At 44.8% G+C, this 27,791-nt stretch overlaps 1 protein-coding gene across 2 annotated transcripts in view; it reads right to left on the minus strand.

Moving 5' to 3' along the window:
* LOC135529330 (mdm2-binding protein-like) overlaps positions 1-27,791 on the minus strand; it is a 59,716-nt gene that overhangs the window by 15,128 nt on the left and 16,797 nt on the right. For both annotated transcript variants that reach the window (XM_064958115.1, XM_064958116.1), the window contains exons 9-17: positions 25,723-25,817; positions 24,721-24,787; positions 23,789-23,906; positions 23,353-23,523; positions 17,209-17,322; positions 16,258-16,455; positions 14,321-14,411; positions 13,994-14,161; positions 8,590-8,685 (exon numbers count right to left, since the gene is read on the minus strand). In XM_064958115.1, the coding sequence (XP_064814187.1) occupies positions 8,590-8,685; positions 13,994-14,161; positions 14,321-14,411; positions 16,258-16,455; positions 17,209-17,322; positions 23,353-23,523; positions 23,789-23,906; positions 24,721-24,787; positions 25,723-25,817 (1,118 nt within the window). The remainder of the gene's footprint in view (positions 1-8,589; positions 8,686-13,993; positions 14,162-14,320; positions 14,412-16,257; positions 16,456-17,208; positions 17,323-23,352; positions 23,524-23,788; positions 23,907-24,720; positions 24,788-25,722; positions 25,818-27,791) is intronic.

Raw genomic sequence — 27,791 nt, forward strand, 5'->3', positions numbered from 1 at the left:
AGTGATTCAACACGGAGACAGGTCTGGACCAGGGAGAAGAGAGAGCTTAGTGATTCAACACAGAAACAGGTCTGGACCAGGGAGAAGAGAGAGCTTAGTGATTCAACACAGAGACAGGTCTGGACCAGGGAGAAGAGAGAGCTTAGTGATTCAACACAGAGACAGGTCTGGACCAGGGAGAAGAGAGAGCTTAGTGATTCAACACGGAGACAGGTCTGGACCAGGGAGAAGAGAGAGCTTAGTGATTCAACACGGAGACAGGTCTGGACCAGGGAGAAGAGAGAGCTTAGTGATTCAACACGGAGACAGGTCTGGACCAGGGAGAAGAGAGAGCTTAGTGATTCAACACGGAGACAGGTCTGGACCAGGGAGAAGAGAGAGCTTAGTGATTCAACACAGAGACAGGTCTGGACCAGGGAGAAGAGCGAGCTTAGTGATTCAACACAGAGACAGGTCTGGACCATAGCCAGTCAATAAGCCAGTACTTGGTAGTAGATAAAGTATAAAAGAGCAGGGGGAAGGTTCCAGAAGGAACATCAACATTCATAAGACTGAAAGATCAGGACTAAATTACCATAAAGAGAGAGAGAGAGAGAGAGACGAGGCCTCGACTTGTTAAAGTCTCTTAGGTGCCATTTACACGAGTAAAATAAGTCTAGTGAGATCAATCTCTTCAAAATTTGATTTGTAACTTTTCTGTTAACTCCGTGGATGTGGTATGTCCAAAACACATTCCTGCTTCATGTGTTGGTGCAGCTATTAGCATACCGTAAATACCATAGTATACAGACTAACAAAATAAGGATTGCAATTCATAATTCACACAGGATGTTATCATCTAAACCATATTGCACATAGTGTTGCACACTTGATTAATGCAATGATTCACAAATGTGTGGATATTTTAAAAGCCTTTCACTTTCAAATGTGTCTAAAAGAGCAAAAACGCTGTGCTCGTATTAAGGTAATTCTTGCAGGACCGTGTGGACTCAGATGGGGCATCAACCTCTTAAAGAGAGAGCTGACTCTAGATCAGTGTCTTTACACTGTACCACTCAGATGGGGTATCAACATTTAGGAGGTAGTTTTGGAGACATCTCTTAAAGAGAGAGCTGACTCTAGATCAGTCTCTTTACACTGTACCACTCAGATGGGGTATCAACATTTAGGAGGTAGTTTGGGAGACATCTCTTAAAGAGAGAGCTGACTCTAGATCAGTCTCTTTACACTGTACCACTCAGATGGGGTATCAACATTTAGGAGGTAGTTTGGGAGACATCTCTTAAAGAGAGAGCTGACTCTAGATCAGTCTCTTTACACTGTACCACTCAGATGGGGTATCAACATTTAGGAGGTAGTTTGGGAGACATCTCTTAAAGAGAGAGCTGACTCTAGATCAGTCTCTTTACACTGTAACACTCAGATGGGGTATCAACATTTAGGAGGTAGTTTTGGAGACATCTCTTAAAGAGAGAGCTGACTCTAGATCAGTCTCTTTACACTGTACCACTCAGATGGGGTATCAACATTTAGGAGGTCGTTTTGGAGACATCTCTTAAAGAGAGAGCTGACTCTAGATCAGTCTCTTTACACTGCACAAGTATATGTCCTGGAACTAGTTTGTGTGGTCAGGCCCTCAGTACTCTACCCTAAGAGGTGGATAGGTTCATGTGGTCAGGCCCTCAGTACTCTACCCTAAGAGGTGGATAGGTTCATGTAGTCAGGCCCTCAGTACTCTACCCTAAGAGGTGGATAGGTCCGTGTGGTCAGGCCCTCAGTACTCTACCCTAAGAGGTGGATAGGTCCATGTGGTCAGGCCCTCAGTACTCTACCCTAAGAGGTGGATAGGTCCATGTGGTCAGGCCCTCAGTACTCTACCCTAAGAGGTGAATAGGTTCATGTAGTCAGGCCCTCAGTACTCTACCCTAAGAGGTGGATAGGTTCATGTAGTCAGGCCCTCAGTACTCTACCCTAAGAGGTGAATAGGTTCATGTAGTCAGGCCCTCAGTACTCTACCCTAAGAGGTGGTCAGGCCCTCAGTACTCTACCCTAAGAGGTGAATAGGTTCATGTAGTCAGGCCCTCAGTACTCTACCCTAAGAGGTGGTCAGGCCCTCAGTACTCTACCCTAAGAGGTGGATAGGTCCATGTGGTCAGGCCCTCAGTACTCTACCCTAAGAGGTGGATAGGTCCATGTGGTCAGGCCCTCAGTACTCTACCCTAAGAGGTGGATAGGTCCATGTGGTCAGGCCCTCAGTACTCTACCCTAAGAGGTGGTCAGGCCCTCAGTACTCTACCCTAAGAGGTGAATAGGTTCATGTAGTCAGGCCCTCAGTACTCTACCCTAAGAGGTGGTCAGGCCCTCAGTACTCTACCCTAAGAGGTGGATAGGTCCATGTGGTCAGGCCCTCAGTACTCTACCCTAAGAGGTGGATAGGTCCATGTGGTCAGGCCCTCAGTACTCTACCCTAAGAGGTGGATAGGTCCATGTGGTCAGGCCCTCAGTACTCTACCCTAAGAGGTGGATAGGTCCATGTGGTCAGGCCCTCAGTACTCTACCCTAAGAGGTGGATAGGTCCATGTGGTCAGGCCCTCAGTACTCTACCCTAAGAGGTGGATAGGTCCATGTAGTCAGGCCCTCAGTACTCTACCCTAAGAGGTGGATAGGTTCATGTAGTCAGGCCCTCAGTACTCTACCCTAAGAGGTGAATAGGTTCATGTAGTCAGGCCCTCAGTACTCTACCCTAAGAGGTGGTCAGGCCCTCAGTACTCTACCCTAAGAGGTGGATAGGTCCATGTAGTCAGGCCCTCAGTACTCTACCCTAAGAGGTGGTCAGGCCCTCAGTACTCTACCCTAAGAGGTAGATAGGTCCATGTAGTCAGGCCCTCAGTACTCTACCCTAAGAGGTGGTCAGGCCCTCAGTACTCTACCCTAAGAGGTGGTCAGGCCCTCAGTACTCTACCCTAAGAGGTGGATAGGTCCATGTGGTCAGGCCCTCAGTACTCTACCCTAAGAGGTGGATAGGTCCATGTGGTCAGGCCCTCAGTACTCTACCCTAAGAGGTGGATAGGTTCATGTAGTCAGGCCCTCAGTACTCTACCCTAAGAGGTGGTCAGGCCCTCAGTACTCTACCCTAAGAGGTGGTCAGGCCCTCAGTACTCTACCCTAAGAGGTGGATAGGTTCATGTGGTCAGGCCCTCAGTACTCTACCCTAAGAGGTGGTCAGGCCCTCAGTACTCTACCCTAAGAGGTGGTCAGGCCCTCAGTACTCTACCCTAAGAGGTGGTCAGGCCCTCAGTACTCTACCCTAAGAGGTGGTCAGGCCCTCAGTACTCTACCCTAAGAGGTGGTCAGGCCCTCAGTACTCTACCCTAAGAGGTGGATAGGTCCATGTGGTCAGGCCCTCAGTACTCTACCCTAAGAGGTGGATAGGTCCATGTGGTCAGGCCCTCAGTACTCTACCCTAAGAGGTGGTCAGGCCCTCAGTACTCTACCCTAAGAGGTGGATAGGTCCATGTGGTCAGGCCCTCAGTACTCTACCCTAAGAGGTGGATAGGTCCATGTGGTCAGGCCCTCAGTACTCTACCCTAAGAGGTGGATAGGTCCATGTGGTCAGGCCCTCAGTACTCTACCCTAAGAGGTGGTCAGGCCCTCAGTACTCTACACTAAGAGGTGGATAGGTCCATGTGGTCAGGCCCTCAGTACTCTACCCTAAGAGGTGGATAGGTCCATGTGGTCAGGCCCTCAGTACTCTACCCTAAGAGGTGGATAGGTCCATGTGGTCAGGCCCTCAGTACTCTACCCTAAGAGGTGGATAGGTTCATGTAGTCAGGCCCTCAGTACTCTACCCTAAGAGGTGGATAGGTCCATGTGGTCAGGCCCTCAGTACTCTACCCTAAGAGGTGGATAGGTTCATGTAGTCAGGCCCTCAGTACTCTACCCTAAGAGGTGGATAGGTCCATGTGGTCAGGCCCTCAGTACTCTACCCTAAGAGGTGGATAGGTTCGTGTGGTCAGGCCCTCAGTACTCTACCCTAAGAGGTGGATAGGTTCATGTAGTCAGGCCCTCAGTACTCTACCCTAAGAGGTGAATAGGTTCATGTAGTCAGGCCCTCAGTACTCTACCCTAAGAGGTGGTCAGGCCCTCAGTACTCTACCCTAAGAGGTGGATAGGTCCATGTAGTCAGGCCCTCAGTACTCTACCCTAAGAGGTGGTCAGGCCCTCAGTACTCTACCCTAAGAGGTAGATAGGTCCATGTAGTCAGGCCCTCAGTACTCTACCCTAAGAGGTGGATAGGTCCATGTGGTCAGGCCCTCAGTACTCTACCCTAAGAGGTGGATAGGTTCATGTAGTCAGGCCCTCAGTACTCTACCCTAAGAGGTGGATAGGTCCATGTGGTCAGGCCCTCAGTACTCTACCCTAAGAGGTGGATAGGTTCGTGTGGTCAGGCCCTCAGTACTCTACCCTAAGAGGTGGATAGGTCCATGTGGTCAGGCCCTCAGTACTCTACCCTAAGAGGTGGATAGGTCCATGTGGTCAGGCCCTCAGTACTCTACCCTAAGAGGTGGATAGGTCCATGTAGTCAGGCCCTCAGTACTCTACCCTAAGAGGTGGTCAGGCCCTCAGTACTCTACCCTAAGAGGTGGTCAGGCCCTCAGTACTCTACCCTAAGAGGTGGATAGGTCCATGTGGTCAGACCCTCAGTACTCTACCCTAAGAGGTGGATAGGTCCATGTGGTCAGGCCCTCAGTACTCTACCCTAAGAGGTGGATAGGTCCATGTGGTCAGGCCCTCAGTACTCTACCCTAAGAGGTGGATAGGTTCGTGTGTGGATTAGGGTGGTTAGAGTGTTGGGACAGTAACCGAAAGGTTGCTGGATCGAATCCCTGAGCTGACAAGGCAAGCTGTCGCTCTGCCCCTGAACAAGGCAGTTAACCCACTGTTCCCTGGTAGGCCGTCATTGTAAATAAGAATATGTTCTTAACTGACTTGCCTAGTTAAATAAACGTTAAATTAAAATAAAGATTTACCTATATTCCATGGTAGTGGTAGTATCCTGTATGTATGAAGACACCTACTCTAGTCCATGGTAGGTTACTGTATGTATAGTCCATGGTAGTGTCCTGTATGTATAAAGACAGCTACTCTAGTCCATGGTAGTGTCCTGTATGAATAAAGACACCTACTCTAGTCCATGGTAGTGTCCTGTATGAATAAAGACACCTACTCTAGTCCATGGTAGTGTCCTGTATGAATAAAGACACCTACTCTAGTCCATGGTAGTGTCCTGTATGAATAAAGACACCTACTCTAGTCCATGGTAGTGTCCTGTATGAATAAAGACACCTACTCTAGTCCATGGTAGTGTCCTGTATGAATAAAGACACCTACTCTAGTCCATGGTAGTGTCCTGTATGAATAAAGACACCTACTCTAGTCCATGGTAGTGTCCTGTATGAATAAAGACACCTACTCTAGTCCATGGTAGTGTCCTGTATGTATAAAGGCACCTACTCTAGTCCATGGTAGTGTCCTGTATGAATAAAGACACCTCCTCTAGTCCATGGTAGTGTCCTGTATGAATAAAGACACCTACTCTAGTCCATGGTAGTGTCCTGTATGTATGAAGACACCTCCTCTAGTCCATGGTAGTGTCCTGTATGTATAAAGACACCTACTCTAGTCCATGGTAGTGTCCTGTATGTATGAAGACACCTACTCTAGTCCATGGTAGTGTCCTGTATGAATAAAGACACCTACTCTAGTCCATGGTAGTGTCCTGTATGAATAAAGACACCTACTCTAGTCCATGGTAGTGTCCTGTATGTATAAAGACACCTACTCTAGTCCATGGTAGTGTCCTGTATGAATAAAGACACCTACTCTAGTCCATGGTAGTGTCCTGTATGAATAAAGACACCTACTCTAGTCCATGGTAGTGTCCTGTATGAATAAAGACACCTACTCTAGTCCATGGTAGTGTCCTGTATGAATAAAGACACCTACTCTAGTCCATGGTAGTGTCCTGTATGTATAAAGACACCTACTCTAGTCCATGGTAGTGTCCTGTATGTATAAAGACACCTACTCTAGTCCATGGTAGTGTCCTGTATGTATGAAGACACCTACTCTAGTCCTTGGTAGTGTCCTGTATGTATAAAGACACCTACTCTAGTCCATGGTAGTGTCCTGTATGTATGAAGACACCTACTCTAGTCCATGGTAGTGTCCTGTATGAATAAAGACACCTACTCTAGTCCATGGTAGTGTCCTGTATGAATAAAGACACCTACTCTAGTCCATGGTAGTGTCCTGTATGAATAAAGACACCTACTCTAGTCCATGGTAGTGTCCTGTATGTATGAAGACACCTACTCTAGTCCATGGTAGTGTCCTGTATGAATAAAGACACCTACTCTAGTCCATGGTAGTGTCCTGTATGAATAAAGACACCTACTCTAGTCCATGGTAGTGTCCTGTATGAATAAAGACACCTACTCTAGTCCATGGTAGTGTCCTGTATGAATAAAGACACCTACTCTAGTCCATGGTAGTGTCCTGTATGTATAAAGACAGCTACTCTAGTCCATGGTAGTGTCCTGTATGTATAAAGACACCTACTCTAGTCCATGGTAGTGTCCTGTATGAATAAAGACACCTACTCTAGTCCATGGTAGGTTCCTGTATGTATGAAGACACCTACTCTAGTCCATGGTAGTGTCCTGTATGTATAAAGACACCTACTCTAGTCCATGGTAGTGTCCTGTATGTATAAAGACACCTACTCTAGTCCATGGTAGTGTCCTGTATGTATAAAGACACCTACTCTAGTCCATGGTAGTGTCCTGTATGTATAAAGACACCTATTCTAGTCCATGGTAGTGTCCTGTATGAATAAAGACACCTACTCTAGTCCATGGTAGGTTCCTGTATGTATGAAGACACCTACTCTAGTCCATGGTAGTGTCCTGTATGAATAAAGACACCTCCTCTAGTCCATGGTAGGTTCCTGTATGTATGAAGACACCTACTCTAGTCCATGGTAGTGTCCTGTATGTATAAAGACACCTACTCTAGTCCATGGTAGTGTCCTGTATGTATAAAGACACCTACTCTAGTCCATGGTAGTGTCCTGTATGAATAAAGACACCTACTCTAGTCCATGGTAGTGTCCTGTATGAATAAAGACACCTACTCTAGTCCATGGTAGTGTCCTGTATGTATAAAGACGCCTACTCTAGTCCATGGTAGTGTCCTGTATGAATAAAGACACCTACTCTAGTCCATGGTAGGTTACTGTATGTATAAAGACACCTACTCTAGTCCATGGTAGTGTCCTGTATGTATAAAGACACCTACTCTAGTCCATGGTAGTGTCCTGTATGTATAAAGACACCTACTCTAGTCCATGGTAGTGTCCTGTATGTATGAAGACACCTACTCTAGTCCATGGTAGTGTCCTGTATGAATAAAGACACCTACTCTAGTCCATGGTAGTGTCCTGTATGTATGAAGACACCTACTCTAGTCCATGGTAGTGTCCTGTATGTATGAAGACACCTACTCTAGTCCATGGTAGTGTCCTGTATGTATAAAGACACCTACTCTAGTCCATGGTAGTGTCCTGTATGTATAAAGACACCTACTCTAGTCCATGGTAGGTTACTGTATGTATAAAGACACCTACTCTAGTCCATGGTAGTGTCCTGTATGAATAAAGACACCTACTCTAGTCCATGGTAGTGTCCTGTATGTATAAAGACACCTACTCTAGTCCATGGTAGTGTCCTGTATGTATAAAGACACCTACTCTAGTCCATGGTAGTGTCCTGTATGTATAAAGGCACCTACTCTAGTCCATGGTAGTGTCCTGCATGAATAAAGACACCTACTCTAGTCCATGGTAGTGTCCTGTATGTATAAAGACACCTACTCTAGTCCATGGTAGTGTCCTGTATGTATAAAGACACCTACTCTAGTCCATGGTAGTGTCCTGTATGTATAAAGACACCTACTCTAGTCCATGGTAGTGTCCTGTATGAATAAAGACACCTACTCTAGTCCATGGTAGTGTCCTGTATGAATAAAGACACCTACTCTAGTCCATGGTAGTGTCCTGTATGAATAAAGACACCTACTCTAGTCCATGGTAGGTTACTGTATGTATAAAGACACCTACTCTAGTCCATGGTAGTGTCCTGTATGTATAAAGACACCTACTCTAGTCCATGGTAGGTTCCTGTATGTATGAAGACACCTACTCTAGTCCATGGTAGGTTCCTGTATGTATGAAGACACCTACTCTAGTCCATGGTAGTGTCCTGTATGAATAAAGACACCTACTCTAGTCCATGGTAGTGTCCTGTATGTATGAAGACACCTACTCTAGTCCATGGTAGTGTCCTGTATGTATAAAGACACCTACTCTAGTCCATGGTAGTGTCCTGTATGTATAAAGACACCTACTCTAGTCCATGGTAGTGTCCTGTATGTATAAAGACACCTACTCTAGTCCATGGTAGTGTCCTGTATGTATAAAGACACCTACTCTAGTCCATGGTAGGTTACTGTATGTATAAAGACACCTACTCTAGTCCATGGTAGTGGGAGCTGGCTGCTTGGCTGAAGGGGATCTGGGTCACTTTCCTGGGGGTCAAGTCTGGAGACATCTGGAATGTATTTCCCCTGGAAACACACAGAGACACATTATTGTACAGGAGAACACACAGTACCGCAGCGAAGAACACACAGTACCGCAGCGAAGAACACACAGTACCGCAGCGAAGAACACACAGTACTGCAGCGAAGAACACACAGTACTGCAGCGTAGAACACACAGTACCGCAGCGAAGAACACACAGTACTGCAGCGAAGAACACACAGTACTGCAGCGAAGAACACACAGTACCGCAGCGAAAAACACACAGTACCGCAGCGAAGAACACACAGTACTGCAGCGAAGAACACACAGTACCGCAGCGAAAAACACACAGTACTGCAGCGAAGAACACACAGTACCGCAGCGAAGAACACACAGTACCGCAGCGTAGATCACACAGTACTGCAGCGAAGAACACACAGTACCGCAGCGAAGAACACACAGTACTGCAGCGAAGAACACACAGTACCGCAGCGAAGAACACACAGTACTGCAGCGAAGAACACACAGTACCGCAGCGAAGAACACACAGTACCGCAGCGTAGAACACACAGTACCGCAGCGAAGAACACACAGTACCGCAGCGAAGAACACACAGTACCGCAGCGAAGAACACACAGTACCGCAACGAAGAACACACAGTACCGCAGCGTAGAACACACAGTACCGCAGTGAAGAACACACAGTACCGCAGCGAAGAACACACAGTACCGCAGCGAAGAACACACAGTACCGCAGCGAAGAACACACAGTACTGCGGCGAAGAACACACAGTACTGCAGCGAAGAACACACAGTACCGCAGCGAAGAACACACAGTACTGCAGCGATCTGAAGTGAAACTAAACTTTCCTGTCCTCTGCACCCAAACTGATTTAAGTGTGTAAAACAACTTCCTAATGAACTGACAGCTTGAATGTCTAGAACGCCTCTTAATTGAGTTTCTTTTAATGAACATAAATTACTAATATTCTTCTCTGCCTTCTGTAAGAGCACTGTCCGATAAAGGCCCTTTATAAATCAGCGGAATTCAATTAGGCGAAAACCTTTTGATTCGAAAGCATATCAGAGGTCGACAGCCACATGAAATCACCGTCGCTACATGGTGTCTGAAACCATGAACTGAATAGTTGTCTGCTGAATGGAGTGGATTCTCCTCGAGGGAAGAGAAAGCTAGAAACAGATTATTCAACATGTTGACGCCACCTTTTGGGGGGCATTCCAGTTTCAGACGGTGACAGAACTGATTTGCCCAGAGTCACACTGGAGCGCCGGAACACATTTCTACATCCATATTAGAAGCCTGAAATGTAATTTCATAGACTTTAGTCAGACAGATTGGGGGCGGTCAGACAGATTGAGGGGTGGTCAGACAGATTGAGGGGGGGTCAGACAGATTGAGGGGGTCTGAGGGGGGTCAGACAGATTGAAGAGGGTGTCAGACAGATTGGTGTGGGGGTCAGACAGATTGAGGGGGGTCAGACAGATTGAGGGGGGTTAGACAGATTGAGGGGTGGGTCAGACAGATTGAGGGGGGTCAGACAGATTGAGGGGGGTCAGACAGATTGAGGGGGGGTCAGACAGATTGGTGGGGGGGTCAGACAGATTGAGAGGGGGGTCAGACCGATTGAGGGGGGTCAGACAGATTGAGGGGGGGGTCAGACAGATTGAGGGGGGGGTCAGACAGATTGAGGGGGGGGGGGTCAGACAGATTGTCCTGTTGTTGAGCTACCCTCAGTAGCTGGGTTTCCATCCAGCGAATATTTTAAAATCCACATTAAGAAAATATGCGCATTTTCCCACCAGTGATAATGTTTCCACCAAACTGACTTGTTGTGGATAAACATCAGTACGTGATGATGTCGTGCACATAAAATGTACTTCTTTGTTTTAAGTTTTTATGTACCGAATAAAAATCTAAAGTTCAATGTGTTTCCATCGTATTTTCATCTCTACTGATCAGTTTCTGTCAGAAAGACTGTTTTAAACAGCAGACGTGCCTATTCTGGTCTTAGTATGTACGTACGCTCTAGCCAACAGCTGTGTGGGTAGACTAGTCTATATGATGAGATCATTATGGATAACAGCGAGAATATCTATATTTGTCAAATCGGCAGTCAAGCGTCGATCATCACGTCACCAGAATAAGACCATAGATATTTATTGGAAAGGAGCATCAAGCTCATCGCCAAAGACTTGTATAACTAACCGAAGATAGACCACAGCCTGTCGTTTCCAATGGGAGCAAATGAATCGCAGTGGGCAGAACAAGCAAGGAGGTGGGCAGAGCCAAGGATGAGCTAGCGAGATCCCATTGGTGTGTTCTAGCATGTATTTGCATATTTCTGTCAGGGAACGCCTACTTTGTGAAGTAGGCGTAGGCAATAAGTCAATTCACCCTTGCACTCCTTCTAAACAACGCAAACAAATATATATATATTTGGCAAAGGGCAAAGTCTACTAAACGTAGTCCACTCTGTTCATAACAGATTCTAGTTTTGTGAACAGAAAACGGTATTGAGATCAAATGTTTCATTGATGAGGAAAATTTGCAGAATATTGGCCAAAATCCACTGCCGGCCACTGGGCTTCCTGTCATCACCATATTTGGTAGTGAGAGGAAATGCCAACCGATGCTTCAGATTTCTACATCCAGTGAAATATTTGACTCATTGTTCTATCCGTGTCATCAGCGTGCACTTTAACCACTCCTGTGAAGTTCATCATCATGATTTATTTAATCTGTAGCCTAATAAACTGCTTGGTTTACCCAAGTCGTAGTGGGAGGACCACACAACATATCATCGCCTGACTCCATGTTTACTTTCGATATGATGCGTACTCTCATCTACTGGTGTCCCCCAGGGCTCGGTTCTAGGCCCTCTTCACTCTATACACCAAGTCACTCGGCTCCGTCATATCCTGGTCTCTCCTATCACTGAAATGACGATGACACTCTGCTACTTTTCTCCTTCCCTCCTCCTGACACCCATCTCTGCGTGCCCGGCAGATATCTCAGCTTGGATGTCGGTTCATCACCTCAAGCTCAACCTCGACAAGATGGAGCTGCTCTTCCTCCCGGTTAGTGTTAACTACTTTGGAGCATTCACACACATACAAATTGACCAGAGAGGCTGAGAGGCTGTTGTACATCTAAATACGTTAGACAACTTTCTGTAGTAGAGAGAGAATGAGTCAAAGCACAATGCCTTTGAACAACTCCCTAACGTATCTGAACTGAACAGTATCTAATCTGAACAATATCTGAATTGAACAGTATCTGAACTGAACAGTATCTGAATTGAACAACTCTCTAGAGATACCCTAGTCTCCAGACTAATAGAGGTCCCCTAGTCTCCAGACAAACAGAGTTACCCTAGTCTCCAGACTAACAGAGTTACCCTAGTCTCCAGATTAACAGAGTTACCCTAGTCTCCAGACTAACAGTTACCCTAGTCTCCAGACTAACAGAGTTACCCTAGTCTCCAGACTAACAGAGTTACCCTAGTCTCCAGACTAACAGAGTTACCCTAGTCTCCAGACTAACAGTTACCCTAGTCTCCAGACTAATAGAGTTACCCTAGTCTCCAGACTAACAGAGTTACCCTAGTCTCCAGACTAACAGAGTTACCCTAGTCTCCAGACTAACAGAGTTACCCTAGTCTCCAGACTAACAGAGTTACCCTAGTCTCCAGACTAACAGAGTTACCCTAGTCTCCAGACTAACAGTTACCCTAGTCTCCAGACTAACAGTTACCCTAGTCTCCAGACTAATAGAGGTACCCTAGTCTCCAGACTAACAGAGTTACCCTAGTCTCCAGACAAACAGAGTTACCCTAGTCTCCAGACTAACAGAGTTACCCTAGTCTCCAGACTAACAGAGTTACCCTAGTCTCCAGACTAACAGAGTCTTACCCTAGTCTCCAGACTAACAGAGTTACCCTAGTCTCCAGACTAACAGAGTTACCCTAGTCTCCAGACTAACAGAGTTACCCTAGTCTCCAGACTAACAGAGTTACCCTAGTCTCCAGACTAACAGAGTTACCCTAGTCTCCAGACTAACAGAGTTACCCTAGTCTCCAGACTAACAGAGTTACCCTAGTCTCCAGACTAACAGAGTTACCCTAGTCTCCAGACTAACAGAGTTACCCTAGTCTCCAGACTAACAGAGTTACCCTAGTCTCCAGACTAACAGAGTTACCCTAGTCTCCAGACTAACAGAGTTACCCTAGTCTCCAGACTAACAGAGTTACCCTAGTCTCCAGACTAACAGAGTTACCCTAGTCTCCAGACTAACAGAGTTACCCTAGTCTCCAGACTAACAGAGTTACCCTAGTCTCCAGACTAACAGAGTTACCCTAGTCTCCAGACTAACAGAGTTACCCTAGTCTCCAGACTAACAGAGTTACCCTAGTCTCCAGACTAACAGAGTTACCCTAGTCTCCAGACTAACAGAGTTACCCTAGTCTCCAGACTAACAGAGTCTAGTCTCCAGACTAACAGAGTTACCCTAGTCTCCAGACTAACAGAGTTACCCTAGTCTCCAGACTAACAGAGTTACCCTAGTCTCCAGACTAACAGAGTTACCCTAGTCTCCAGACTAACAGAGTTACCCTAGTCTCCAGACTAACAGAGTTACCCTAGTCTCCAGACTAACAGAGTTACCCTAGTCTCCAGACTAACAGAGTTACCCTAGTCTCCAGACTAACAGAGTTACCCTAGTCTCCAGACTAACAGAGTTACCCTAGTCTCCAGACTAACAGAGTTACCCTAGTCTCCAGACTAACAGAGTTAGTCTCCCTAGTCTCTCCAGACTAACAGAGTTACCCTAGTCTCCAGACTAACAGAGTTACCCTAGTCTCCAGACTAACAGAGTTAGTCTCCAGACTAACAGAGTTACCCTAGTCTCCAGACTAACAGAGTTACCCTAGTCTCCAGACTAACAGAGGTACCCTAGTCTCCAGACTAACAGAGAGTCTCCAGACTAACAGAGGTACCCTAGTCTCCAGACTAACAGAGGTACCCTAGTCTCCAGACTAACAGAGGTACCCTAGTCTCCAGACTAACAGAGTTACCCTAGTCTCCAGACTAACAGAGGTACCCTAGTCTCCAGACTAACAGAGTTACCCTAGTCTCCAGACTAACAGAGTTACCCTAGTCTCCAGACTAACAGAGTTACCCTAGTCTCCAGACTAACAGAGGTACCCTAGTCTCCAGACTAACAGAGGTACCCTAGTCTCCAGACTAACAGAGTTACCCTAGTCTCCAGACTAACAGAGTTACCCTAGTCTCCAGACTAACAGAGTTACCCTAGTCTCCAGACTAACAGCGTTACCCTAGTCTCTGGACCAATAGAGGCTGCAGATCTCCGGTGGGCAGGCCGTCTGGTGTGAAGTGTCTAAGCAGCTCTTTGGCATCCAGCAAGGCTGGGGTGGTTCTCTGGCCCTGGACGTCTTTAGGCCCCAGCAGACAGTCAGATGAGCTGCCAGACAGCAGACCAAACCTGTGAAGGGAGGAGACCAAAGATGAGACGGTTAAATTAGTCACGTGCGAGGAACCAAAGATACCGTCGGTCTCTCTATTCCCATAAGCCACCTTGCTTGCTTATTGTTGACGTAAGAGAGATGTATGTACCGATGTGAAGAGCATTATTCAAGTTTACCTCAGCTTCTGACGAGTCCTCTGGAGGTTCTCATAGTTCTGCAGAACACTTCTCTCTGGCCAATCAGCATGCTGGGAGTGTTTAATGAACTCTACATTGGAATGGGAAAAGGAGTCATTTTTGTTTTATCAGTCAAGGTTTCTAGAAGGAGTCCGTTTTAGAAATGGCAAATACAGTGTATTCACAAAGTATTCAGACCCCTTGACTTTTTCCACATCTTGTTACGTTACAGCCTTATTCTAAATGTTTTATTTTTTTAATCAATACCCAATAATGACAAAGCGAAAACAAGTAAAGATTTTTTTTTTTGCAAATGTATAAAAATAAAAATACCTAATTTATATAAGTATTCAGACCCATTGCTATGAGACTTCGAAATTGAGCTCAGGTGCATCCTGTTTCCATTGATCCTCCTTGAGATGTTTCTACAAATTTATTGGATTCCACCTGTGGTAAATTCAATTTATTGGAGATCATTTAGAAAGGCATAAACCTGCCTATATAAAAGGCCCTACAGTGGACAGTGCATGTCAGAGCAAAAACCAAGCCATGAGGTTGACGGAATTGTCCGTAGAGCTCCGAGACAGGATTGTGTCGAGGCACAAATCTGGGGAAGGGTACCAAAACATTTCTGCAGCATTGAAGGCCCCCAAGAACCCCATGGCCTCCATCATTCTTAAATGGAAGAAGTTCGGAAGCACCAAGACTATTCCTAGAGCTGGCCACCCGGCCAAACTGAGCAAGGGCCTTGGTCAGGGAGGTGACCAAGAACCCAATGGTCACTCTGACAGAGCTCCAGAGTTTCTCTGTGGAGATGGGAGAACCTTCCAGAAGGACAACCATCTCCCCCAATCAGGCCTTTATAGTAGTGTGGCCAAAAGGCACCTAAAGGACTCTCAAACCATGAGAAACAAGATTCACTGGTCTGATAAAAACGAGATTGAACGCTTTGGCCTGAATGCATAACCTCACGTCTGGAGGAAACCTGTCACCATCCCTATGGTGAAGCATGGTGGTGGCAGCATCATGCTGTGGGGATGTTTTTCAGAGACAGGGACTTGGAGACTAGTTAGGAACGAGGGAAAGATGAACAGAGCAAAGTACAGAGAGATTCTTGATGAAATTCTGCTCCAGAGCGCTCAGGACCTCAGACTGGGGCGAAGGTTCACCTTCCAACAGGACAACGACCCTGAGCACACAGCCAAGACAACGCAGGAGTGGCTTCGGGACAAGTCTCAAGAGTTTCCTTGAATGGCCCAGCCAGAGCCCGGACTTGAACCTGATCTAACATCTCTGGAGGGACCTGAAAATAGCTGTGCAGCGACGCTCCCCATCCAACCTGACAGAGCTTGAGAGGATCTGCAAAAAAGAATGGGAGAAACTCCCAAAATACAGGTGTGCCAAGCTTGTAGCGTCATACCCAAGAAGACTGGAGGCTGTAATCGCTGTCAAAGGTGCTTCAACACAGTACTGAGTACTGAGTAAAGGGTCTGAATATATTATATTTATTTTTTATATATTAGCAAACATTTCTAAAAACCTGTTTTTGCTTTGTTATTATGGGGCATTGTGTGTAGGTTGATGAATGGGGGGGAAACTATTTAATCAATTTTGTAATAAGGCTGTAACGTAACAAAATGTGAAAAAAGTCAAGGGGTCTGAATACATTCTGAATGCACTGTAAATATTACTGAACTGGTTACGGGGAGTTTTTTTAATTTTACCTTTATTTAACCAGGCAAGTCAGTTAAGAACAAATTCTTATTTTCAATGACTGCCTGTGAAAAGTGGGTTAACTGCCTGTTCAGGGGCAGAACGACAGATTTATACCTTGTCAGCTCGGGGGTTTGAACTCGCAACCTTCCGGTTACTAGTCCAACGCTCTAACCACTAGGCTACCCTGCCGCCCCAAAGGAGGGACTGGAACAGCAGAATACCTGTAGTCTTCGTAGAGAGGTTCACCTCCTCTGTTCCACAGGGCTCAACTCTGGGCAGACTGGAGGCTTCAGGCAGGGTAGAGGCTTTAGGCAGGGTAGAGTCATGCATCTTGAGGTACTGTTCTCTGGCCAGGCTGAGCAAGATCTTCAGGTCATTGACTGGTATTGAAGCTGGCTTCTCTGCCTCTTCTCTACGCCCTATTCAATATGGAATAACGAGAGTAGTCAGTAAGTAGCCTTGTCCGAGCCAGGATGTGCCATAAGGGCTGGAGACTCAGGTTTCTGTAGCATGAGGCTGCTTCATGTTATTGGATGTTTAATACTGGAGGAACCCCCTACCTGTCTGGCTACGATACAGACTGACTTCAATACTGGAGGAACCACCTACCTGTCTGGCTACGATACAGACTGACTTCAATACTGGAGGAACCCCCTACCTGTCTGGCTACGATACAGACTGCCTTCAATACTGGAGGAACCCCCTACCTGTCTGGCTACGATACAGACTGCCTTCAATACTGGAGGAACCACCTACCTGTCTGGCTACGATACAGACTGCCTTCAATACTGGAGGAACCCCCTACCTGTCTGGCTACGATACAGACTGCCTTCAATACTGGAGGAACCACCTACCTGTCTGGCTACGATACAGACTGACTTGCTTTATTAAACTATGCTAGATATGTTGTTTTTTTGTCAAATAGAATGTTTTCAATACATTAGCTGGTTAAATAAACTGCAATAATAAAAATAAAAAAATACATTAACTCGGCTCTATTTGGTGGCAATAAAGCTCACTGCAAATGGAAAGAGTATGCCGAGTACAGACATTTTAATATATATTCTGCGTCAGACATGATTCCGCTTGAAAAATCTTTTATTTTATTTTTTTATCTCAACGAGACTTACCTGGCTAAATAAAGGATGAATAAAATATGATGTTGTACTTACTCAGGCACTCCTTTAGGACCAGAGTCTGCACCTCGGCCAACTTCCTCTCCCTCTGGAGCAGTTGGTCTCCATGGATACAGGGCATTGAGCGCAGCCAGTCTGTAGTGGTGGAACCTGGGAGAAGAGGACTGCTTTATCAATCAATTGGCTGAACCCTTCTCAATAACATCAGACAAAAGAGAAACCCGCACACTGCTCTCGCTAGTATCTCTTATTTTTATTAAAGGCCCACTGCAGTCAAAATTCAGTTTTTCCTGTGTTTTGTATGATATTGTACAACAGCTGATGAAAGTAACACTGTAAAAAAGTGTGACGTGAGATCTGTGATATTTCCTGATAGTTGCTGGTTGAAAATACAATGTACACAGGACCTTCTAAATCAGCAGGTTTTGCATGGGTAGAGGTAAATAAGGTTGAATAAAATAAGTGACATTAATAAGAGCAGTGTTCAGGTTTCTCTTTTCCCCATGAAGTAATCACATTATTCACACCTGAAACAACATAACTCAGACGTGGGAGTTATTTTTAGGATGTTCAATAACCTGGTAACGTGGCTTATGAGTTCAAATGAAGTACATATGAATGGGACAACACAAACGCTATCAAATGAGACAGGGTAGTTTAATACAAGCACACTGCATTAAGGAGACAGGGGAGTTTAATACAAGCTCACTGCATTAAGGAGACAGGGGAGTTTAATACAAGCACACTGCATTAAGGAGACAGGGGAGTTTAATACAAGCACACTGCATTAAGGAGACAGGGGAGTTTAATACAAGCACACTGCATTAAGGAGACAGGGGAGTTTAATACAAGCACACTGCATTAAGGAGACAGGGGAGTTTAATACAAGCATACTGCATTAAGGAGACAGGGGAGTTTAATACAAGCTCACTGCATTAAGGAGACAGGGGAGTTTAATACAAGCACACTGCATTAAGGAGACAGGGGAGTTTAATACAAGCATACTGCATTAAGGAGACAGGGGAGTTTAATATAAGCACACTGCATTAAGGAGACAGGGGAGGTTAATACTGCATTGCTTTATTTTTATTTCACCTTTATTTAACCAGGTAGACCAGTTGAGAACAAGTTCTCATTTACAACTGCGACCTGGCCAGGATAAAGCAAAGCAGTTCGACACATATAACAACACAGAGTTACACATGGAGTAAAACAAACATACAGTCAATAATACAGTATAAACAAGTCTATATACAATGTGAGCAAATGAGGTGAGATAAGGGAGGTAAAGGCAAAAAAGGCCATGGTGGCAAAGTAAATACAATATAGCAAGTAAAACACTGGAATGGTAGATTTGCAATGGAAGAATGTGCAAAGTAGAGATAGAAACAATGGGGTGCAAAGGAACAAAATAAATAAATAAATACAGTAGGGGAAGAGGTAGTTGTTTGGGCTAAATTATAGATGGGCTATATACAGGTGCAGTAATCTGTGAGCTGCTCTGACAGCTGGTGCTTAAAGCTAGTGAGGGAGATAAGTGTTTCCAGTTTTATTAATCAATGAAGATTGTTGTTGTTTAAACATCTTTTTCAATCAATCAGTCTGGCCTTCTGGATTGACTCACCCTTTGTCAATAAATTGACATGACTCATATTAGCTCTACATTAATTAACATTACTTTAACTCTATAAAACTTTAATCTTATTCATATTCATATTTTTTAAACTGCATTGTTGGTTAAGGGGCTTGTAAGTAAGCATTTCACTGTAAGGTCTACCTACACCTGTTGTATTCAGCATTTCACTGTAAGGTCTACCTACACCTGTTGTATTCAGCATTTCACTGTAAGGTCTACTACACCTGTTGTATTCAGCATTTCACTGTAAGGTCTACTACACCTGTTGTATTCAGCATTTCACTGTAAGGTCTACCTACACCTGTTGTATTCAGCATTTCACTGTAAGGTCTACCTACACCTGTTGTATTCAGCATTTCACTGTAAGGTCTACTACACCTGTTGTATTCAGCATTTCACTGTAAGGTCTACCTACACCTGTTGTATTCAGCATTTCACTGTAAGGTCTACCTACACCTGTTGTATTCAGCATTTCACTGTAAGGTCTACTACACTTGTTGTATTCAGCATTTCACTGTAAGGTCTACCTACACCTGTTGTATTCAGCATTTCACTGTAAGGTCTACCTACACCTGTTGTAGTCAGCATTTCACTGTAAGGTCTATCACATTTGTTGTATTCAGCATTTCACTGTAAGGTCTACTACACCTGTTGTAGTCAGCATTTCACTGTAAGGTCTACCTACACCTGTTGTATTCAGCATTTCACTGTAAGGTCTACCTACACCTGTTGTATTCAGCATTTCACTGTGAGGTCTACTACACCTGTTGTATTCGGCATTTCACTGTAAGGTCTACTACACCTGTTGTATTCAGCATTTCACTGTAAGGTCTACCTACACCTGTTGTATTCAGCATTTCACTGTGAGGTCTACTACACCTGTTGTATTCGGCATTTCACTGTAAGGTCTACTACACCTGTTGTATTCGGTGCATGTGACTAATAACATTTGATTTGATTCTAAAGTTCCAAGCAAACACAGCACTATTGACAGGGTACTACTATACACTGCAGTGACTGAGGCTCGACTTAGGCCCAAATGGACTGACAGGGTATCTACTTTACACTGCAGTGACTGAGGCTCGACTTAGGCCCAAATGGACTGACAGGGTATCTACTTTACACTGCAGTGACTGAGGCTCGACTTAGGCCCACATGGACTGACACGGTAACTACTATGCACTACAGTGACTTTGAGGTTTGACTTAGGCCCAAATTGATTTTTTAATCTCCGCTAGCCTATTCTTCACGGCTAATTACACCTTTAATACACAACCTCCAAATAATGCAACTGCTTCTAATTCATTATTAAAGCATTTTGGTCGTATTAGTCTCTTCACTTTAGGCCCGTTAGGAGACTCTTTCTGCCTTTAATCTGTTTCATCAAAGTTCTCAGAGGGTCGTATAAGAATGACAGAGAAAGCAAAACAGAGAGCGGGAGAGAGGGAGAGAGAGAGAGGGGGAGAGAGAGAGAGGAGAGAGAGAGGGGGAGAGAGAGAGAGAGAGAGGGGGAGAGAGAGAGAGAGAGAGAGAGAGAGAGAGAGAGAGAGAGAGAGAGAGAGAGAGAGAGAGAGAGAGAGAGAGAGAGAGAGAGAGAGAGAGAGAGAGAGAGAGAGGGGGGGGGGGAGAGGGAGGGGGAGAGGGGGAGAGAGAGAGAGGGAGAGAGGGAGGGGGAGAGGGGGAGAGAGAGAGGGGGAGAAAGAGAGAGAGAGAGAGAGAGAGGGGAGAGAGAGAGAGAGAGAGAGAGGGAGAGAGAGAGGGGAGAGAGAGAGAGGGAGAGCAAGACAGAAAAATGGAGAACAGAACGGGAGGGGCTTTTAGGAACTATTGCTTGTACCTCCATTTTGTTCTCTTTCAGAAGGAAAATGGTTTTCCCTTAAAAGTTTCTATATAATAAACTCCTACAGAGAGCGAAGGGAACAGGAAGACCTTTCAGGCACTATTGCTTCTTCCACCATTTTGTTATATTCTCTTTGAGAATGAAAATGCCACATGAGAGTCGGTGTATAAAAGAACCATTCTTACGCTTTAATCTTTGAAGGTACTCAGAGTGAGGGTCATTGAAGTCAGAAAGAGAGGGAACAATTCTTTTACCATGTTATGTTCTCTTTCAGAAAATAAATGCTACATGCAAGTTGGTGTAAAAGAAAACAAACTCTTTGTAAGTCTCTCTGGATAGGAGTCTCTGTTAACTGCATGAAATATATTTTAAAAGTACAACATCTTTCTTCTTTTGGGGCATTTCATAACGGAACAAAAAAGAGACAGAGGAAAGAGAGGGAAGGAAGAGAAAGAGGAAAGAGAGGAAAAAGAGAGAGGAAAGTGAGGAAATAGAGAGAGGAAAGAGAGAGCGAGGAAAGACAGAGCGAGCGAGGAAAGAGACAGAGGAAAGAGAGAGAGAGAGGAAAGAGAGGGAAGGAAGAGAAAGAGGAAAGAGAGAGGAAAGAGAGAGGAAAGAGAGAAGAAAGAGAGAAGAAAGAGAGCGGGAAGAGAGAGTAAAAAGAGAGCAAAGAGAGAGGAAAGAGAGCGAGGAAAGAGAGCGAGGAAAGAGACAGAGGAAAGAGACAGAGGAAAGAGAGGGAAGGAAGAGAAAGAGGAAAGAGAGAAAGAGGAAAGAGAGAGAGGAAAGAGAGGGAAGGAAGAGAAAGAGGAAAGAGAGAAAGAGGAAAGAGAGAGAGGAAAGAGAGAGGAAAGAGGGAAAGAAGAGGAAGAGGAAAGAGAGAGAGAGGAAAGAGACAGAGGAAAGAGACATGAAAGAGAGAGAGGAAAGAGAGAGAGAGGAAAGAGAGGAAATAGAGAGAGAGGAAAGAGACAGAGGAAAGAGAGGGAAGGAATAGAAAGAGGAAAGAGAGAGAGAAAAGAGAGGAAATAGAGAGAGAGGAAAGAGACAGAGGAAAGAGAGAAGAAAGAGAAGAGGAAAAAGTGAGAAAAGAGAGAGAGAGAAAAGAGACAGAGGAAAGAGAGGGAAAGAAGAGAAAGAGGAAAAAAGAGAGGAAAGAGAGAGAGAGGAAAGAGAGAGAGAGAGGAAAGAGAGAGAGAGAGGAAAGAGAGAGGAAAGAGAGAGAGAGGAAAGAGAGAGAGAGGAAAGAGAGGGAAGGAAGAGAAAGAGGAAAGAGAGAGGAAAGAGAGAGAGAGGAAAGAGACAGAGGAAAGAGAGAGGAAAAAGAGAGGAAAAAGAGAGCAAAGAGAGAGAGGAAAGAGAGAGAGGAAAGAGAGAGGAAAAAGAGAGAAGAAAAAGAGAAGAAAAAGAGATGAAAGAAGAGAGAGGAGAGAGAGAGAGGAAAGAGAGAAAGAGGAAATAGAGAGGGAAGAGAGAGAGAGGAAAGAGAGAGAGAGAGAGGGGAAAGAGAGGGAAGAGAGAGAGACTACACTGCTGTGTCTTCTCTCTTCATCCTCTGTTTCACTCAGAGGTATGTCTGTCTCTTTTTCTACAGGGCTTTTTTATCTCTGAAAGAAGGTAAATATCCGGAGGAAAGAGTCAGAAGAGTACAACAGGCTGTTACAGCATGCTCCCAGTCCACAGGGCTTAACACAGCAGGGGGAGGGAGAGGGGGAAGAGAGGAAATAGAGAGAGGAAAGAGAGAGAGAGGAAAGAGAGGGAAGGAAGAGAAAGAGAAGAGAGAGGGAGAGGAAAGAGAGAAGAGAGAGGAAAGAGAGAAGAAAAAGTGAGAAAAGAGAGAGAGGAAAGAAGGAAAGAAGAGAAAGAGGAAAGAGAGAGGAAAGAGACAGAGGAAAGAGAGAGAGAGGAAAGAGACAGAGGAAAGAGTCAGAAGAGTGAGGGCAGGGTTCCCCAACTGGTGGCCCGCGGGTGGTTTGATTTTGGCCCCCCTTATTTCATTTTAAAAAAATGGTTGGACATAAGACTGTAAATACACCATCTAATCAGCTCCAAGTTGTTTTAATTATTGGCACGCATAATACAGAGGTATGTGATCTTATGCAAATGTAAGCAAGGCTTGAAATGATTAAGTTTTATTCAAATATTATATCTGTTTGGGATTCTTGCAGTCAATTTGCAGTCTACAAATCATTTGTAATTACGTTCTGACCCCCCCCGACCATCCACTCAAGAAAAAAACATCCCGCAGCTCTGAATATAGTTGAGGAACAAGTTAAAGATTCAGAGGAAAGAGGAGTTAAAGGAAGAAGTACAAAGTGGTTGGGCCATTCTATAATTCAGCCTCCGACTTTCTATACACAACTTTCAAGTATAAATGCCTTGGGTTATTCTACCATTTTCAAATGATTAAAACTAGACTGTTAGGAAATGGAGAGGTAGATAAAAACATCAGCTAGCTAGAGGGACTCTTCTTGTTCTTTTCAACTTCTGTGGCACAGCCTTAGACCCAAGGAACAGGAATGACCTCAAAGAGAGGACGCCTCTGAGCCAGTCTTTAAAGACTGCTGGATACCATGCTGACAGTAGACCATTCATACTGTCCGTGATATTGACAGGTAAGTCACCAATCACAATGTAAACAACATTTCATATCAGAGTAGATCTTTGTTTTTTCACCATTTATTTTGATTTTTAAGTTTCTTACCTGAAGACGACACTGAATTCTCTTTCAGAAGCCCATTGACGGTTGCCATGGCAGCGGCTCCATTGATCTGACTGGCTGAGTGTATCATGCGGGCCTTGCAGCCTCCGCCCTCTGACCCCTGAACCAACAGGAAGTAGTGTCCGCTCTCACCCTTCACCTCCACATATGGAACTATGGCAAACCAAATAGGTCAAAATGAGTTGAAAATAAAGAACACACATCCAGATTATATGTAGAGAAAAAGCCATAGGAATGCCTAGTGATGTTTATATGGTATAAAGAGTGCCTTGGTTCTCCTTGTTGCCTTGATTCTGGTCGTTTAAATATTTATAGTTCCAATACAGTTAGTTCTGTGACGGTCGATCAAGGACCAACACAGAGACAATCTCTTTTCTCATACACGAGCTGTAGCTGACGATCCACATTCAGTACCTACCAGGCAGGGTCTTGGGTCTCTTAGACATGAAGTCCTTCCACTTCTGGGAGCTGAGCTGAGAGGCAGGGGGTAGAGCCATGGAGCTGACCGTACAGGATAGAGAGAACAGTGCCCCTACCTGGAGTATAAACCAAACACACCTCAAATCATTATTTGACATATCTAGAGCTTGAAACTAGAAGGTTCTATGTGCAAAAGATAATTCTGAGAGAATTGTCTTTAAAGTTCTGAACCATAATTGGTTTGAATGGTGTCAACTATTTATATTTTGAACATAACATTTATTAGGGTATTTATAGTACCATATAGGTAGTGAACAAGGCTATGTCAATAATTACATTTCCACACAAATGCAGACCGAACCTTATAGTCCCAAGTTCTCCATTTGCATTCACCCCATGGCTGCTATGCTGCTGCTACTACTGCTACTACTACTCATACTGCTGCTGCTACTACTACTACTACTACTAATACTGCTGCTACTACTACTACTAATACTACTACTACTACTGCTGCTGCTACTACTACTACTACTACTACTGCTGCTGCTACTACTACTACTGCTGCTACTACTACTCATACTGCTACTACTACTACTACTAATACTGCTGCTACTACTACTACTACTGCTGCTACTACTACTACTGCTGCTGCTGCTACTACTACTCATACTGCTGCTACTACTACTACTACTACTAATACTGCTGCTGCTGCTACTACTACTACTACTACTACTACTACTACTAATACTGCTACTACTACTACTAATACTACTACTACTACTACTGCTACTGCTACTACTACTAATACTGCTGCTACTACTACTACTACTACTACTGCTGCTACTACTACTACTACTACTACTAATACTACTACTACTACTACCTGATAGTCACAGTATATTGAGTCACACACTGGAGTGATTGATGTACCTTTCCAGACAGTGATCTGAATTGATCAAGGAGCCGTTTATCTCTCAGTGATTTGGAGGATAGTTCTCTGTCGTGATTGGTCAAGGGATGTAGAACACTGGGGATATGTATCTAGCAGTTTCTTATTACCTTTCATAAACTGGCTGGGTCGAGCCCTGAATGCTCATTGGCTGACAGCCGTGGTATATCACAGGTATGACAAAACATGTATTTTACCTGCTTTAATTATGTTGGTAACCAGTTTATAATAGCAATAAAGCACCTCGGAGGTTTGTGGTATATTGCCAATATACGGCAGGTAGCCTAGTGGTTAGAGCGTTGGGTCAGTAACCGAAAGGTTGCTGGATCGAATCCCTGAGCTGACAAGGTAAAAATCTGTCGTTCTGCCCCTGAACAAGGCAGTTAACACACTGTTCCTAGGCCCTCGTTTTGAATAAGAATTTGTTCTTAACTGACTTGCCAAGTTAAATAAAGGTTAAATAAATATACCACGGCTAAGGGCTGTAACCAGGCACTCTGCGTTGCGTCATGCAAAGAAAAGTCTTCAGCCGTGATATATTGGCTATATACCACACCCCCTCGGTGCTTATTGATGAATTATACTGTACATGACCAGTGTGAAACACTGGGGAGATGTATCCAGCTATTTCCTATTGACTTTTATACTGTAAGGCTTGATCTGTTATTACTTCACACAATGCCAGTAGAACAAGATCCTGTTCAGTCTACATGGAGATACAGTCACATGAGACCTGGCTAATCATTATCTAAGAACAAAGTTCATTATCCCCAAACCAGTTTCAAGGGTAAACCTGTTCAGAGAGTAAATCAATGACCATGTCTGTAGCCTGACTGTCTAGCAGGTCACATACAACTGTAACATTCTGGAAAGCCCCTTCCCTTAAACCAGCTGTGTGGTTAAATATCTCCAGTTGATAGATCTGAGAGCAACAGTTGATCTGAGATGTGGACACCTCAGTCATCAGCTGATGTGAAGGATACAGGTGAAACTCTGTGCTAGAGCGGAGGAAGCTGGGAATATCTGACACCGTCACCAACTGAACCAGGTCTAGAACAGACCGGAAGTAATGGAACACCTGGAGAAAGAGGGGAGGAGATGAAGGGAGAAGAGAGAGAGAGAGAGAGGGTTAGAAAGAAGGGGATGAAAGGACACATACACACAACACAAGCTTTAGATTGAAATATTACCATAAAGCTGATATTATACACACAACACAAGCTTTAGATTGAAATTTTACCGTAAAGCTGATATTACACACAAAACACAAGCTTTAGATTGAAATATTACCGTAAAGCTGATATTATACACACAACACAAGCTTTAGATTGAAATATTACCGTAAAGCTGATATTATACACAAAACACAAGCTTTAGATTGAAATATTACCGTAAAGCTGATATTACACACACAACACAAGCTTTAGATTGAAATATTACCGTAAAGCTGATATTATACACAAAACACAAGCTTTAGATTGAAATATTACCGTAAAGCTGATATTATACACACAACACAAGCTTTAGATTGAAATATTACCACTTGATAGAAAGCGGAAGACGTTATGCTGATATTTAGTTGGCATGTTTCAGGACTTTCATTGACCTCTAACTTTACAGTAATGTCAGCGTTGTTCAACGACTGTATCAGGTATTATCATTATTATTTAATAAGTAGCTGGCTTAGCTTTCACCCTATCAGCCCCCTCCCCTCTCTCTGGCCCGGGATTAGCTCCACATCCCATTTCCCAAACAAGGGACAGAGACAGATCCTTCACAGGTCACCGTATAGAGATAGAATTCCATCGATGCAAAGGCTGCTTCCTGCTTTTCTCCTCAAACTCAGCCTTGCAAACTAAGAGGAGAAACTACCTAAATACTTTCATTAATAGCAACTCCAAGTAGGCCTGAAGCTAAGCTTCCTGAAAGTGCAGTGATGCATCTGCTTTAGGATGAGTCACATCTAAATACAGACATGGAGTTACAGCTGGCCTGGGAGTTACAGCTGGCCTGGGAGTTACAGCTGGCCTGGCCTGGGAGTTACAGCTGGCCTGGGAGTTACAGCTGGCCTGGGAGTTACATCTAAATACAGACATGGAGTTACAGCTGGCCTGGGAGTTACAGCTGGCCTGGGAGTTACAGCTGGCCTGGGAGTTACAGCTGGCCTGGGAGTTACAGCTGGCCTGGGAGTTACAGCTGGCCTGGGAGTTACAGCTGGCCTGGGAGTTACATCTAAATACAGACATGGAGTTACAGCTGGCCTGGGAGTTACAGCTGGCCTGGGAGTTACAGCTGGCCTGGGAGTTACAGCTGGCCTGGGAGTTACAGCTGGCCTGGCCTGGGAGTTACAGCTGGCCTGGCCTGGGAGTTACAACTGGCCTGGGAGTTACAGCTCTGCCTTTGAGTTCACACTGAGGTTCTCTGGTGGGAATTGTCAGGAGCGAGGGGAGGCAAGAGGGGATTGGACATATGGTCCTGGGTTCTCTGAGAGGTGAATTCTTCATAGAGGGAGCAGCCAGACTACTATAGAGCCCTCTCCATTATCATACCAGGCCCACTGACTACTATAGAGCCTTTTCCATTATCATACCAGGCCCACTGACTACTATAGAGCCTTCTCCATTATCATACCAGGCCCACTGACTACTATAGAGCCTTCTCCATTATCATACCAGGCCCACTGACTACTATAGAGCCTTCTCCATTATCATACCAGGCCCACTGACTACTATAGAGCCTTCTCCATTATCATACCAGGCCCACTGACTACTATAGAGCCTTCTCCATTATCATACCAGGCCCACTGACAACTACAGAGCCTTCTCCATTATCATGCCAGGCCCACTGACAACTACAGAGCCTTCTCCATTATCATAGCAGGCCCACTGACTACTATAGAGCCTTCTCCATTATCATACCAGGCCCACTGACTACTATAGAGCCTATATACACAGTACACCACACACACCATATCCCCTATCTAGAAGACCACACACCATATCCCCTATCTAGTAGACCACACACACCATATCCCCTATCTAGTACACCACAC

This window comes from Oncorhynchus masou, unplaced genomic scaffold (genome assembly GCF_036934945.1).
Source record: "Oncorhynchus masou masou isolate Uvic2021 unplaced genomic scaffold, UVic_Omas_1.1 unplaced_scaffold_1132, whole genome shotgun sequence".
NCBI lineage: Eukaryota > Metazoa > Chordata > Actinopteri > Salmoniformes > Salmonidae > Oncorhynchus > Oncorhynchus masou.